We start from the raw sequence: 14,420 nt of genomic DNA, 5'->3' as shown, positions 1-14,420 counted from the left end.
GCAGGAATAAAAGGGCTCACCGGGTGATTCGCGAACATTGCACTCTTCAGAAGGTCGGAGACACAGGTTTGGTCCGGTGAACAGCATAGAATGCCCCCGCTTCCAAATTGTCGGACATCAGTTACGCTTTGGAAGTGCGGGGTTGCTTTCCGCAGCTTTGCCTTGAATTGCCTCTGGATTCTTCAGATGGATATGAATCCCCCATTGATCGGCAATAGGGCCACCGGAACGCTGTGAATGCCACTGCGCAAGAAAGTCTCTATAGGGATATCATTAGTGGGAAGGGAAGCCGTCCAGAGGAAAGACCTGTGACCGGGAGAAGAAAGGGACATTAGAAACTCACGATGAGATCAACCACACAATAAGAGGAAAATACAAAAGAAAAGTAAACAAAAAGAAACCGCCCGATACTTGACCAATACACCGCAACACGAAGCCTGAGGTTGTTGTTGTTGACCTGAGTGGTTGTGGCGCATACCCACAGTGGGGGATTGGCCATTAATCGGGTGGTTATATTCGGTGTACAAAAGCAAGGGAAGTGACGATTTGAACTCTGGAGCTTAGAAAGTAAGATTTTGTGAGAGGGGAAAAAGGAAAAAAAAAAACTAATAGCTAAAAATAAATAAACGGATAAAAGAAAATTATGATGGGGAAAGGGACGATAAGTCTAGCAGGCTAATCGATTAGACCCAATCAGATGATTTTGAAATACCAAGCAAGCATTTCTGTGGCTGAACCTATTAATAGAGGCTCCAAGTGATAGGATCACAGGCTCCGGTAAATTTAGGCCAATATTGCGGAGCGGGATTTCCAGTATTATTTTTCTTATTACAGAAAAACGCCTACAAGACAACAAGAAATGTCTATTGTCTCCGCTTCGCCACAGAATGAGCACAATGGTGAGGGGACCAGGCCAGACCTACGTAAGTAGTTTAGCGTAGGCAGGTGGTCCACGAGCGGGAAGCGGAACAACGTCGTGCATCAACCACTGTAGTGGGTATGAGCCACCCTTGGAGACAAACAAACAAGCACCGGTAAGAAGGAACATGACGATCGCAGAGGTCAGATCCAAACGCCGGGCATCGAGACGTTGAATGTTTCGCTTTACGTATTTGTAGGTATATAAAAAAGCTTGGCCCATTGCTTTTTTTGTTCTAAGGGGGGGGGGGGGGTACCTCGGGCGGTTTACGTGCCCATGCACAAAACTTCTTTCTCCAATAAGTTTTGTGGGTGAAGCAATTTTGTTTGATCGTGGAAAAAATTCACCGACGATTACAATATAATGCGAAATTTGAGCGCACCTCTATACGTGTTTTCATTTCGCGACATATTGGCTGGTGCCGACAATGTGTCTCGTGCGGTACGTTGCCGACGGAGCGAAGTGTGGCGCGACTGCCTCGCTAATCTGGAGATCACGAGAGCCAGCGCGTGGGGCCTGCGCGTGGGATGCGCGTGGGCGCGATTCACAGCAGCAGCCGGCGCCGACTGACCTCCCAGACGACGCGCGCTGCTCCGGCGCCATCTCGTAGCCATCGTCGCCGCACTACACTTTTTCTTCTCACGCTTTCGCCATACCCTCCTTCTCCGCTTTCCTCCTCGCGTCTTTCATCCCCCGCTGCGCTCCGCGTTCGCTCTTTTATCCCTCGCTGTGCTCGTTCGCTCGGTTACGCCGACGCTCGTCGCAGGAAGAGCTGCGCTCTAAAAAAAAATCACCGCATATCCACGAAGTGAATGATGATGAGCGGGCGAAGCACCGGGGGATCATTCGGGTAACCGTGAATCCCCCGTACATGCGAGAGCGCGGGAATCGGTGGCAAAACGCCGGAAGCGTTCGCTACCTGCTGAGGTTGGTGGCGCCGATGCTCGGTTCAAGCTCGAGCTTCGCGAGCCCTCAGCTCCGCGTCGGGAACGAGAGAGAAAGAGAGCGCGCGTCGGGAACGAACGCCCTTGTGCACCGCAGCGCCCCTAGCGGTCTCCATGCAAACCAGAGCTACGGACACCGGAGGACGACGAGGGACAAGGCTCGGCCCTAAAAGACACCAGAGTGACGACGACAAAACAATTACGACGACACGGCAACGAAGGAATGAGGACGACAGAATTATGTCGACGGCATGATTACAACGGCGTGACGATCGCCTCATTGACGACAGCGTGACAGCGACTAAAAGGCAACGTCTGAACGAAGTTGACAACATGGAAATGAAAGAATGGCGACGACGAAATGACGAAGACGGCATAATGACAAAGCCATGGCGACAGTAGAATGGCCACTATGGATCAACGCCGACTGCGTGACGACCGCGACAGAACAATGACGACGACGGGGCATCGTAGGAGTGCTGACGATGATCCCAGCCTATTCATCTAGAGATAAAAACAAAGTTTGTAACTACCGCCCGATATCGTTAACGAGCATGTTATGTAAGCGGTGTTGTACACGTTCCTCTCAAACAGGTACGAAAGCTTGTTCCTCGTTCCTTTCCAATCATGAAACGAGTTCCCGTTACAAGTTCCTTTATTGCGAAAGGAACGCGCGTTCCAGTTACATTTCGAACATTGAAACGTGTAGTTACATTAACGTGACATTTGATATTTTAAAATTAAAATATAGTGTCGGATAATCCTGACGCGAAATTAAGTGAGCAATTTAGAACTCACATCGAACTACGTATATTATACGAATTTGAACACCGCCTGCAGCAAATTATCTGGAGATAAAAAGAATCCAAAGAAACGCTCCTAGATCCAATTTTTTCAGGGAGCACCGCACATATACTGCAGACATGTCTGACTGCAACTGTGGTGCTCTTCTATTACAAGTGCAACACATATGGCCCTTTCCACTTCGGTCTTTCAAATGCGCAGTCAGAATGCAGCGCTTCAGATGTGCAAAGTTACTCACATGCACCAATAGAATTAAATTTCTTGCACAAGAAACCGCATCGAAAGGAACAATACATAGGCGTTTAATGAATGCTGATTCAATATTGCAGTTCTTTGGGCGGCAGTTCATTGCGCGGTAGTTCATTCGAGCGGTAGTTCTTTGCGCCTCACGTGGTCGCCCATCCGCCCTGCATGATGTGCTGCGTACGTGCGTGTGTCTGTTCAATGCCGTGGAACGTTTACAGAAGGAACCCGTTCCCTCGGCCGTTTCTTCGTAAACCTAATCAGTTACCGTTACAGTTCCACTGACCCTTAACGGAACGGTGGCGTTCCTCCCAAAAGGAACTATAGTTCCAGGAACAGCTACACCATGCGGAGAATGCCCGATTCAGCAGCAAAGTCGAACAGCGCTCGCAGGACACTGTCGGCCTCCGCTGAAAGCCGGATCCACTCCTCAAAGCTGGCCACTTGGCCCCGGTGCATTCCTCGGAGGGCTGCATACTTTGGGCACTCAAACTGCAAGCGCCTGATAATTGGCGCGTTTGCCGTTTTGCACGCGGGACAATCTCTTTGTATATGGGTGGACAGCTCTTCCGCCGTGTTGTCAGGAGGGCGTCTTGTTTCCTTGCGTACACGCCAGCGTGCAAGGACACCCGGCCTAAGTGCAGTACCGGTGCAAGCCTTGTGCACGAGTACATATTAGCCTGCGGTCAGTGCATCTACCTTCGGCGTACGTTGCTTTAGGCGCTCACAGAGCTGTCGCCGTCTCTGTCATTGGTCTGGGAAGGATGTTTCTTCATTTTCGTCATTTTGTAGGGACGCAAAAGATCCTATGTCGCTGCTGCGATTACAGTTCAGTATCGCGCTCGCAGTGGCGTGAGCCACTTTTTTCCCTGGTACGCCACAGTGGCCGGGAACCCGCCATACCAGAATTCCAACTGCGTGCAACGTGCGCAGCCTCTCGCTTGCCTCTGCTATCTTCCTTGCGAAGGGGTCAGTGCTGGGGGCGCGTAATACGCGCACCGCCGCCTGACTGTCGGTATATACATTGTCGTTTGTGAAGTATCTGACAGTTTTTCGAGGGCTTCGTGCAGTGCATCACGGAGAGCCAGCAATTCGACCGTGAGTACACTCTTAGCGCGGTAACGTTTAATAAGTGTGGCTTTTTGGGCTAGTTGGTTACATATATCGGAGGACATCGTTCTTGTCCGTGTCTTCTAGCGCTATGACCACCTCTAACGTTTAATAAAGGGGCGTATTCTCACAAATTTGTGCACCAATAAAGAAAAGTTACATAGTAACCTTTATTTAAGTAACCTTTAATAAAGGGGCTTACTCTCACAAATTTGTAACCTATAAGTTGGAAATAAAATTGTAACCTTTACTTAAGTAACGTTTAATAAAGGGGCATATTCTCACAATTTTGTGCACCTATAAAATAAAATACTATATGGCCTATACTAAAGGTTACTATATAGTAACCTTTAGTATGGGTACAAGTAGCCTTTTTGTATTGTAACCTTTCGTATAGGCATACAGCCTTGCAAGGCTTCACACGTGCGTCCTTCTGCGCATATCCACGAATTTAGGACGTTGATTCTTCGGCCAACCACCAAACTTCATCGCAATGCACTAGCGTAACTCACTGAGCAGACCTTTATAAAAATTCTACTTCAAATGGTCGGCCGAATTTCTACAACTTTTGGTTACCAACCTCAGGAGGATACTCTCTTCTGAAAATATAGGCATTTAAGGCACTTAGTCATAACTTCTCTGCTGCGTTATATTAGCCCTTTGGTCAAGGTTAATGCACTGCTATAACTCAGAAGGGAAATTACGACTAAGTGCCGTAAAAGCTAATGTTATCTGAAAAAGGTATCCTTGCGACGTAGCTAACGGAAAGTTGAACTTCGGCTGATCTTCTGAAATACAATTTTTCTGAAAAATCTGCTCAGTGAGTTACGCTAGTGCTCTGCAGTGAAGTTTAATGGATGGCCGAAGGAGCAATGTACAAAATTCATGTGCATGCGCAGAAGGACGCGCGGGTGAAAACGGGCAAGACTGTAGGCCTATACGAAAGATTACAAAAAAAAGGTTCATAAAAATGGCCACAGCGTTTAGGCCCAAATTTCTTGGACATGACTAATTGTCGAAAGCTAAGAAATATTCAGGTCTTAAGACAAAATGACATTTTATTGCTGTGAAAGCTTCATAGCGGCGACAGACAGCATTTGCGCCATAGTCAATACAATTATTTGGAGACAAAATTTTACTAATTAGCTTTTTTCATTTCTTTGGGGGACATGTAAGTACTTATTGAAGGCAGCCAGTACTGAAAGCGTACCAATTTGCCGTAACTGTGCCTGGCACCAGTTTCGAGAAATTGAATCTGCAATGAAGTGCGTTGCTGTTTCAGTTATTTCTGCACAACCAGCAGCAAAATTATGTAAATATCTCAGCTGGAACAGCAATGCATTTTATGGCATGTTCGCAGTATGTGTTTTTGAAACTATTCTGCGGCAGAATGTTTCCAGCAACCGGATATGGAGTGCTGATTGACCATCTCAGCCGTTAACCACGATTGTGTATTTACATGCTAATCAGTCAAACATTGGTAATATTCGTACTAATGATGATTATTGGAGTTTACTGGTGCAATTCGTACTAATAATAATTGTGAAATTCTGTTGCGATGACTATAAAACTTGTTCAGCAGAAATCAACATTTCGTCTGAAGTTCTCTTTTTTAATATTCAAGGACAGCCTGGTTCACAACGTATAAACCTTTGCCGCCTTGCTCTTTTACAGCGCAGGTCATTTACACAAGGCAGCTTGCAGGAATTAGTATAGAATGCACGATGGATCAAGACAGTTGTACCTTTTGAAATAAGCTGGCACATACTTAGTAATTTTGAATTAAATGTGCAAAACACAAAATAATTGATGAAATACACAGTACGTTGCTTTTGTATAGGTGAATGCATTGTATACAGGTTCGACCCGCAACATATTTCTTTGCTGCGGACCATGTTGAAAGTTTTTTGCAAAAAGTATAATGTCGTCGTCCCATGATAGTGAGATTTCTAATAATTATATTTTGCACAAGTGGAAAGCACATCTGAAAAGGCGGCACATTTCAGAATGAATACGCATTTCTGCATGCAACATTTCCTATAGCGAAAAAAATATATAGAGGTATGAGACGGCAGCACCCACATTCTGGAAATGATGTGAGTAGCAGCTGTGAGAAGGAAAGCTGACACAAAACATTTAGTGAAAATGTCATGATTACTTTATTTGCATATACAAAACAAGGTAACTCAAAGCTTTCCCTTCACAAGCAAAAATACATTTTGCCTTGCTCTGTTTTCTTCACGGCCATTAACCAATAATGAAAAAAACCTTTGAGTACAGCGCTGCCTGGCAGCACAAATTTCTACAGCATCACGAGGAATGGGGCAAAAAAAGAGAAATGTTGAAGGTTCGTGTACAATATGTTCAAATACAAATACATATAAGTTTTAGACTATCACGAGGAGGACGATCTCATCCCTGTTGCGAGCACAATCATGTCTGTTTGCTGTTAGTGTGTCAGTTGCTAATTCTCCGATCTCCTTGCTGTGTAGTGGAGCCTTCAAGGACCGAAAAGTTATCTTACAATCTCATGGTTACTTGTTAACGTCGCCCTGCAAACAACTGCTATTACCATGTAATGAACGAGGCATAAATAAACCAGAAACAGATGAAAAACTACCACAGAACAAATAATTAAACACGCCTAAGGTGAATATACTCTTCTGTCTATCAAATGTCGGTAACAATAAAAATTCAAGATTAAAAAAACTGAACGACAATGAATTCTCAAGTCAGTTCGTACTCCCCTCCAGTACAAGTACAAAAGACAACACCGCGATAATGTGACAGTTTAACAGGCGAAACGCAATATCAAGTGATTACAAACTGAATATCAGCACAAAACACCAGTTCCGTGCATGAGGTCAATGTTGTGCGTCCTCACAAAAGTGCAACATAAACTTGAGATTTAAGAATAACCAACACAGTGACTGATAGTGATACAAAAAAATATTAAAAAAAACAGTGTTTATGAAGCGAGCAAGTAGTTCACTTCAATAGAACTGAAAAATGCGAGCATGAGCATGAATTGACGGTGAAATATGCGACAGTCACACACCAGCAAATAAATAGTTGAACAGGAAGCATTGCTTACCTAGGACACATTTATTGCTGTCTTCGCCATTCATTACAGCAGTCACAACACAACCGATGCTCACCATTTTCAGGTAAGCGAAGAACTTTTACCATAGGCCATCGGTAATGCGCTTCGTTGCAGGGGCCACGCAGCACGCCAAACACGTCCCTGCTCCACGCCCGGCGTCATGGCTTCTTTTCAGCGGCTCGCGCGCCTTTAGGAGTCTTTTTGGTAACTGTACCACGCGTCACGAGCGACTCAGACACACAACACGCTTGGCAAGCGCACGCCACCAAATCGGAGAGCGTAAAAACGTGGTTACAGCGACGAAACAAAGCGCGACACGACCGTTTCAAAACGACACCACCGGCGATACTCTTCCCGGCATTCCTTGCGAGAGCTGCGAAATGCAGAGAAGATATATGGCGGCGCTCATGTCTGGCTGAAGCTGAAGCGCGCTTGATTACGCCCCGCATCTAGCGCAATTAAAGATAATAATCAAACTACAGTTCCGTCAAAGTGTCACAGGACCATATATATCAAGATGCTAATATTATAATGTTTCAGGATGTTGCTGTTCGTTTGTATTCGTATGTTTTCTCCCTGCTCATTTGGCCGGCCGCCATTGTGGCCTCATACCGTGAGCGCACGTTCATCTCTTTACAAAGCCTTACTGGAGCGGCTGTCGCCCGCTGTTTTGTGAATGTAGCGGCGTCTTTCTCGTGTGTTATTGAGCGGGCAAATGTGGTGCGTGTCTAGCGTTCTTTAATGGACCCTACATTTGCTGCAATCTAGGACCCACTCCCCCCCCCCCCCCCCTCCATTTATATATATATCCCCGTAACAATATATACAAAAATCAAAGAAACACGGCGGCAACACATTCCGTTGCAGTACACAGTAAGTCTTATTACAAAGCATCTTTCTCGCCCTACAGAATAGTTATTCGGCCTGTTACACGCTTTGATTCTGTTGGTCGTCGAGCTTTTACAGTACTCTATATAGCGTGCGCCCGCTGTTAATGTGTGTCGCGTTTCAGGGAAATATAGAACCAGCGCATTGATACACAAGGAAATAATAAAAACAAAAAAAAATATTGGGTACAAATATATTTATTCAATCACCGTAATGCACACTGCTTTAGTTTTTGTGCAGGTATACAAGTCACAGCCTAGCGGGTTATAGCAGCGGTAGCAGGGGGCTTTCCATTACATTGAACCGTAGTGATAATTCATGCCACAACATCGTTTGCCCCAATATTCTCCGATGTATGTTCACTGTTTCTGTGGCTTCCTTTTAGATTGTAATGACACGTATGCGGTAGAGATCAGTGACGAATGAATTGCTACTGTCCGACTTGAGCATACGCTCGTGCAAGATTTAATTTTTTTTTTGACATTGCGAAACCAAAGATCCTCCACTGGTATCAATAAAATCTGAATTTAGTCCAACCTGCCTCATTCCCTCGGCCACGCAACATATCGTAAATGTTGTATCGTAAATATCGCAACATACCGGCTAAAAACGCCAAATCAGAGTCCTAATATGACACAGAAATAAGTAAACTTCCAATCCATACAGTAGGTCCCCTAAGCCACGCATTCCAACTCTTTTAGAGGTTATAATCTAAAGGTTACAAAACATTTGGCGTTGCAGTAACCTTTCAAATATACGCTTCGGCACATGTAACCTCTAGCCGCGACGGAAATTCGCGAAAACACAAAGATAAAGTTTTTTTTGGTCGCCGAGTAACCTTTATATTATAAGTTACTTGCAATTATACGTTAACTTAAACGTTACCATGCTAAGAGTGTACGTCTGGGCGTTCTTGATTGCTAAGTGTATACGTACGGAGCGCTACACACTTGTCTAGAACACACTCCTGTGGGCAAAAGCAGCTACCAAAGCTTGATCCGTCCGCCAGGTCGGGAGAAATCAATGGAAACTAAATTTAGTCACGTAACCTCACATAAGGCCGATTTTGTTTCACATGTCATCTTCAGATATCGCCAGCGCAGTCCTGAGAACGTGGTTCGCGCGTTCTAGAGAAGTGTGTTCACCTCTGTACTCTTGGGTGCGCGTGGTTCCAGCGTCGAATCGGTGTATTCCAACTGCGGAAAGCAGAGTCCACGTAAAACGGAGTGGCACAGGAGTTGGCCAGGCTCTCCATGTTGCCGATTTGCGCTCCTGCGCTCTAGGTGGCGGCGCGGGTCCCTGGCAGAGGTCGCGATTTGGCCAGTTAAGTATGTGTCTCCCAAGGTGGCGTCAGGGTTGCGGGCTCCAATTCCGGTGTCCGGGGATTCGCCAAGAGTGCGTAGGATCGCTCGCGCGGCCCTGCTGAGTTGAGTGGCGTCGGAGCTGGTCTACATTGCGCCAATGTTCGATGATATGTGTCGAAGTGACGGCAATTGCGCATAGCGTGCCAGATCGTCCAACCATGCGTGGCGCGGCATTCCGGTGACAACGCGGAGTGCCTCGTTGTACAACACCTCCAGCTGTTGGACGTGTTCTCACTCAGCGAGCGACCTCACTCCGCAATGCCGGCACGCCTAGGGACAAACGCATACACAACGAGCAAAGAAACTTCTCCATAGTACCTAGGCAAAGTAACATATTGAAGGAGCAAAAGCCCCCAGATTTTATCTCTCGTACCCGCTCTTACCTCGTACTCGCGCCTGCGCACACGGGTCGGGTGATTCCTTAAATGCCACGCCCCGCTGTGCTGCCTAGCAATTGTAAATTGACGGCCCTAGCCGCCCGGAGCATACCCCCCCCCCCCCCCCCCCCCCTACTTTCCCTACCGTCCCTCCGGAACCTTCCGAGCGACGGGCGACGGCGAGTTTCCTCCCCGCTTGCCTGCCTTGCGTTCGCGAGATTTAGCCGCGATCGCCAGCTCACCCTCGCACGCTTTCACTCGCACATACAGCATACGGCGCGCGGCGGTTACTTTATCGCATTTGGACTTTATACGGAACGTCACGGCGACGCCTACGGCAGAAATGCGCCTAAAGTGTGCATATAATTGCTATCGCAATAAAACGCTCGTGTTTACTTCGGTTTGGGTGCGCGTTAAAGAAACCCAGGTTGTCAGAATTAAACCGGAGTCCTCCACTATATGGCGCCTCTATAGCCCCGCAGACGCAATTGCTTTGGGACACTGCATTTGGCTGCAAGGCACTGCAAGGCATTCGATTCAGTAGAGATATCAGCAGTCATAGAGGCATTGCGTAATCAAGGAGTGGAGGAGGCATACGTGAATATCTTGGCAAATATCTACAAGGATTCCACAGCTACCTTGGTTCTCCACAAGAAAAGTAGAAAGATACCTATCAAGAAAGGGGTCAGGCAAGGAGACACAATCTCTCCAATGCTATTCACTGCATGCTTAGAAGAAGTATTCAAGCTCTTAGACTGGGAAGGATTAGGAGTGAGGATCGATGGCGAATATCTCAGCAACCTTCGGTTTGCAGATGACATTGTCCTATTGAGCAACAATGGAGAGGAATTACAACAAATGATTGAGGACCTTCATCGAGAAAGTGCAAGAATTGGGTTGAAGATGAATATGCAGAAGACAAAGATAATGTTCAATAGCCTGGCAAGGGAACAAGAATTCAGGATCGCCCGTCAGCCTCTAGAATCTGTAAAGGAATATGTTTATCTAGGTCAATTACTCACAGGGGACCCTGATCATGAGAAAGAAATTTACAGAAGAATAAAATTGGGTTGGAGTGCATACGGTAGGCATTGCCAAATCCTGACTGGGAGCTTAGCACTGTCGTTGAAAAGAAAAGTGTACAATCATTGCATTCTACCGGTGCTAACATACGGGGCAGAAACTTGGAGGTTAACAAAGAAGCTCGAGAACAAGTTAAGGACCGCACAAAGAGCAATGGAACGAAAAATCTTAGGAGTAACGTTAAGAGACAGGAAGAGAGCGGTGTGGATCAGAGAACAAACGGGGGTAGACGATATTCTAGTTGACATTAAGCGGAAGAAATGGAGCTGGGCAGGCCATGTAATACGTAGGATGGATAACCGGTGGACCATTAGGGTTACAGAATGGATACCAAGAGAAGGGAAGCGCAGTCGAGGACGGCAGAAAGTCAGGTGGGATGATGAGGTTAGGAAATTCGCAGGCGCAAGTTGGAATACGCTAGCGCAAGACAGGTGTAATTGGAGATCGCAGGGAGAGGCCTTCGTCCTGCAGTGGACATAAATATAGGCTGATGATGATTTGGCTGCATCAACAGAAAAAAAAGAAGAAAAAAATAAAGACAGAAAAAAGACACGACGCATTTCACACATCGCCAATCTGATTTGTAGTATCATTCCCGGCGTACGACCAGGGCGACACACCCAGCACTCGTTAAAGTAAGTCTCTCTATCTCTTTCTCTCGACAACGCCAATTCACTGAAAAAAGAGTGGCACATACCCACTCGGGTGGATTAACCAAGAAGTAGTTCAATATCAGAATAAAAAAAGAATGATAAAATAACGTAAATAATATTTGTGTACAGGTATATGGGAAATAATAGATTCTAGCTCATGGTTTTAATAGACTGAAGGAATAAATGAAACCAATAAACAGTTAATCTAATTGACTTTGTCGAAATATGACGAAACCTTAAGTTCTGATTTATAGTCGAAATATTCCTGACCACGCAATAAAATCCTTGATGGCATCGCCAACCTTCCTAAGCGCTGTGCCCAAGGGTCGATGCTCCCTAAGGTAGTAAATTTTGAACACGTAAGTCTAATCTAATAAAGTTTTGAATTCTTCGGGTACGATGATGACGATGAAATAAACTTTATGAAAAAAAAAAGACAGAGCCGCCGATCTTGCGTACGTCGCCTTCAGGTGGGTGGCTTTCTTAAAAGTCCGGGATGTCTTCGGGCATGGCAGAAATTGCTGTTCCGAGAGGAGGTGTGGATACACTCGAATGAATCTTCTTCTCCCATGCGCAAAGGCGCATCGTCGTTCCGGGAGCTCGCGGGGACGAAAAGAAAGCCGACGAGTCACCCGGCGCGAGTCCCGTGCGGCATATCCAGCACCCGCTCCCGAGCCCGACAGCCGCGCGGTCTCGCCAGCCAAGCCCGCACCCTCGACGAACCTTCCGAGCTCCTCCTGACCGGCCGCAGCCATGGGAGACGGTGAGCCGGCCCTTACTTGCCTCCTCGTTGCCTGCGTCTCCTCGCTTCTATAGGACGCCGATTGGCGGCGGGAACGCAGATATCCGCGGCTCGGAGGAGGCTTTAGCCGTTAGGCGTAAAGCCGGTAGGCCTCGCGGCGCCCGGTGATACTGCGTTCACTCCGCGATGCGCGGTGCAATGCGGGGCAGTCTATCCCCCTTTTTTTTACAGTGGTGGCCTGGCAGTCGAAAACGCCCGTTCAGCTTAGCGTTACGATAGGTTGACTTTTTTTTTTTTTTTTCGTGGTGTCTTCGGGCATCGCGCGCTTGGCTTCGTCGGCCGCCGCGCAGAGTGCGCGCGTTCTCGCTTAGTCGCCGCTGCTAAGCAGCGGCGTTCTTTGTCAGCACTTCTTTGTCAGGATTGGCAGGTCCTTGCCTGCTTTTCTTGACAAATAAGTGTAGGAGCGCCTATGGATGCCGCGTTGCCGCGGAGGAAACTGGGCGTTTAACGAAAGAATCGCGGTGCTCGCGACCGATGTCACCATAACCTAGAGCGATCGCTATTTCTTTTAGATTACTCGAATATCTTTCAGATTGGGCACATTATGAATTCTCTGGGGCCCCTGCTGTCAATATGTGAACATAACGCGCGCGAGCAGTAGGTCACTAAAATCACCACTACGAAGCCGGCCATGTTCATCAACCGCTTGAGCTAGGCCCAAGCGCATATCGCGCCGACAGACCGATGGGCAATATCGAATTCCGCTATATGAATTCGCCATCACTTCGGAACTGACTAGCTCACAAGGCATCATCTCCGATTAGTTCAAGAAGGCCAACATGGCGTAATTTGACGATATGGCTAAATTAGGCAGTGCCAAGAGTATGGCGCCGGCTGAGCCCGTAGCCAATTTAGGACCATCAGGTTCTCGGACCCAAATTATCTGTCCAGACACTGCGTAGTTCGTTTATTACCTCGGTTACGCGACAGCTAACGCAACGTAGAATAATGCTTGTGCCTGTCGCACAAGCATGACTCGGTTAATACCGGCTGTGACTTAAAACGTCAGCTTCAGGATTGCGCAAGGCCTTGCCAGTTGCCCTTAATGACTGCAATTTTACAGAAACGATGCGTGGCCTTAACCGCTTGCTGGCGCCTTGTAATGTGTTGTGCTCGTTCTATATTAGTTCTACATTGGCTTTATATTTTACGCACAACGATATATTTACGCGTAGTGTCCTTAGCCTCATTGCAGTTAACAGCATAATGGCCCTTCGAGGCCGCCTTGGGTCATTCTGTGATGTCACATGAGAGCCAATACTGGCTTGCGTAGTGCCGCGTTTAGTTTAGTTTCAGCAGTGTAGTTTTGCTTTCGCTTAGTTTTCAGCTTAAGTGACGGGGTAAGGAAAAATATTATGAAAGAGCATGTCGGGCCTTGGCAAGCCAACCTCCTCTGGCGCCGCACCCCATTTCGTTCGAGGCCCATCTTCGCGTTGAATATTAAGGTCTTCAATAGTTTCTGGACCTTTCAATGCTTTGTTTGGTTAGTGGTAACTCTTGGTGACGCCTTCCTCACAATGGGCCCTCACCACCAGTTCTCTGCTCTACTTTCCCCCATACGGACTCCCTCAGTAGTGAGGGCCTATTTCTAATGAGCCTTCCTTTATATTTTTTTTGAATGACTAGGTTTAATATTGCCACGTGACACTCCCTCCTAGTTTCATTCCTTTCTCCATGGCTTAAGTTATCGCCCTGGAGGCCACGAAAATGGTCATACTGGAATGGATACTCCTCCAGCTGCGGTCTAGGTTGCTGCAGTCGTATCGGTACCGTGCGCGATGTAATCTATCAAAAATTGCATTAAGGTTTATACTGTGAATCGCTGCAGCAGGTATACTGCTTGCAGCGAGCGGAGACTGCAGCGACTGACCTGGGCCGATTATCTGGACCTACGGCTTCCACCAATTGCTACAGCCCGTACTGTACCACTGCGTTACCAAGCCCCTTACACTGATTCACGCCATTTACGTGTGCGGACAATAAGTGGTATCGGCGCTCTTGCGTTGGCCAACCTCTGTAGCATTCACTGCACTGACATATTTGTAAACAGGACCGGTATTCACGAAAAAAAATTCTTAGCGCATAAACTGTTCGTAAGGACATATTCGAGCCAATCGCGATGACGAACGT

The 14,420-nt window shown here is 46.9% G+C and overlaps 1 protein-coding gene across 3 annotated transcripts in view; it reads left to right on the top strand.

Annotated features, from left to right (window-relative positions):
* The first annotated feature begins 662 nt into the window (after positions 1-662).
* LOC119458905 (uncharacterized) overlaps positions 663-14,420 on the top strand; it is a 28,627-nt gene continuing 14,869 nt past the window's right edge. The window contains exons 1-2 of one of the 3 annotated variants that reach the window (XM_049670752.1): positions 663-923; positions 12,068-12,251. In XM_049670752.1, coding sequence (XP_049526709.1) covers positions 860-923; positions 12,068-12,251 — 248 coding nt within the window. In that variant the 5' untranslated portion in view covers positions 663-859. Of the gene's footprint in view, positions 924-11,337; positions 12,252-14,420 lie in introns of those variants that run through there. The other 2 variants (XM_049670753.1, XM_037720764.2) reach the window with 2 other exon arrangements.

This window comes from Dermacentor silvarum, chromosome 7 (genome assembly GCF_013339745.2).
Source record: "Dermacentor silvarum isolate Dsil-2018 chromosome 7, BIME_Dsil_1.4, whole genome shotgun sequence".
Classification (NCBI taxonomy): Eukaryota; Metazoa; Arthropoda; class Arachnida; order Ixodida; family Ixodidae; genus Dermacentor; species Dermacentor silvarum.
The sequence above is the reverse complement of the archived record's forward strand: the minus strand, read 5'-3'. Positions and strand labels throughout refer to the sequence as shown.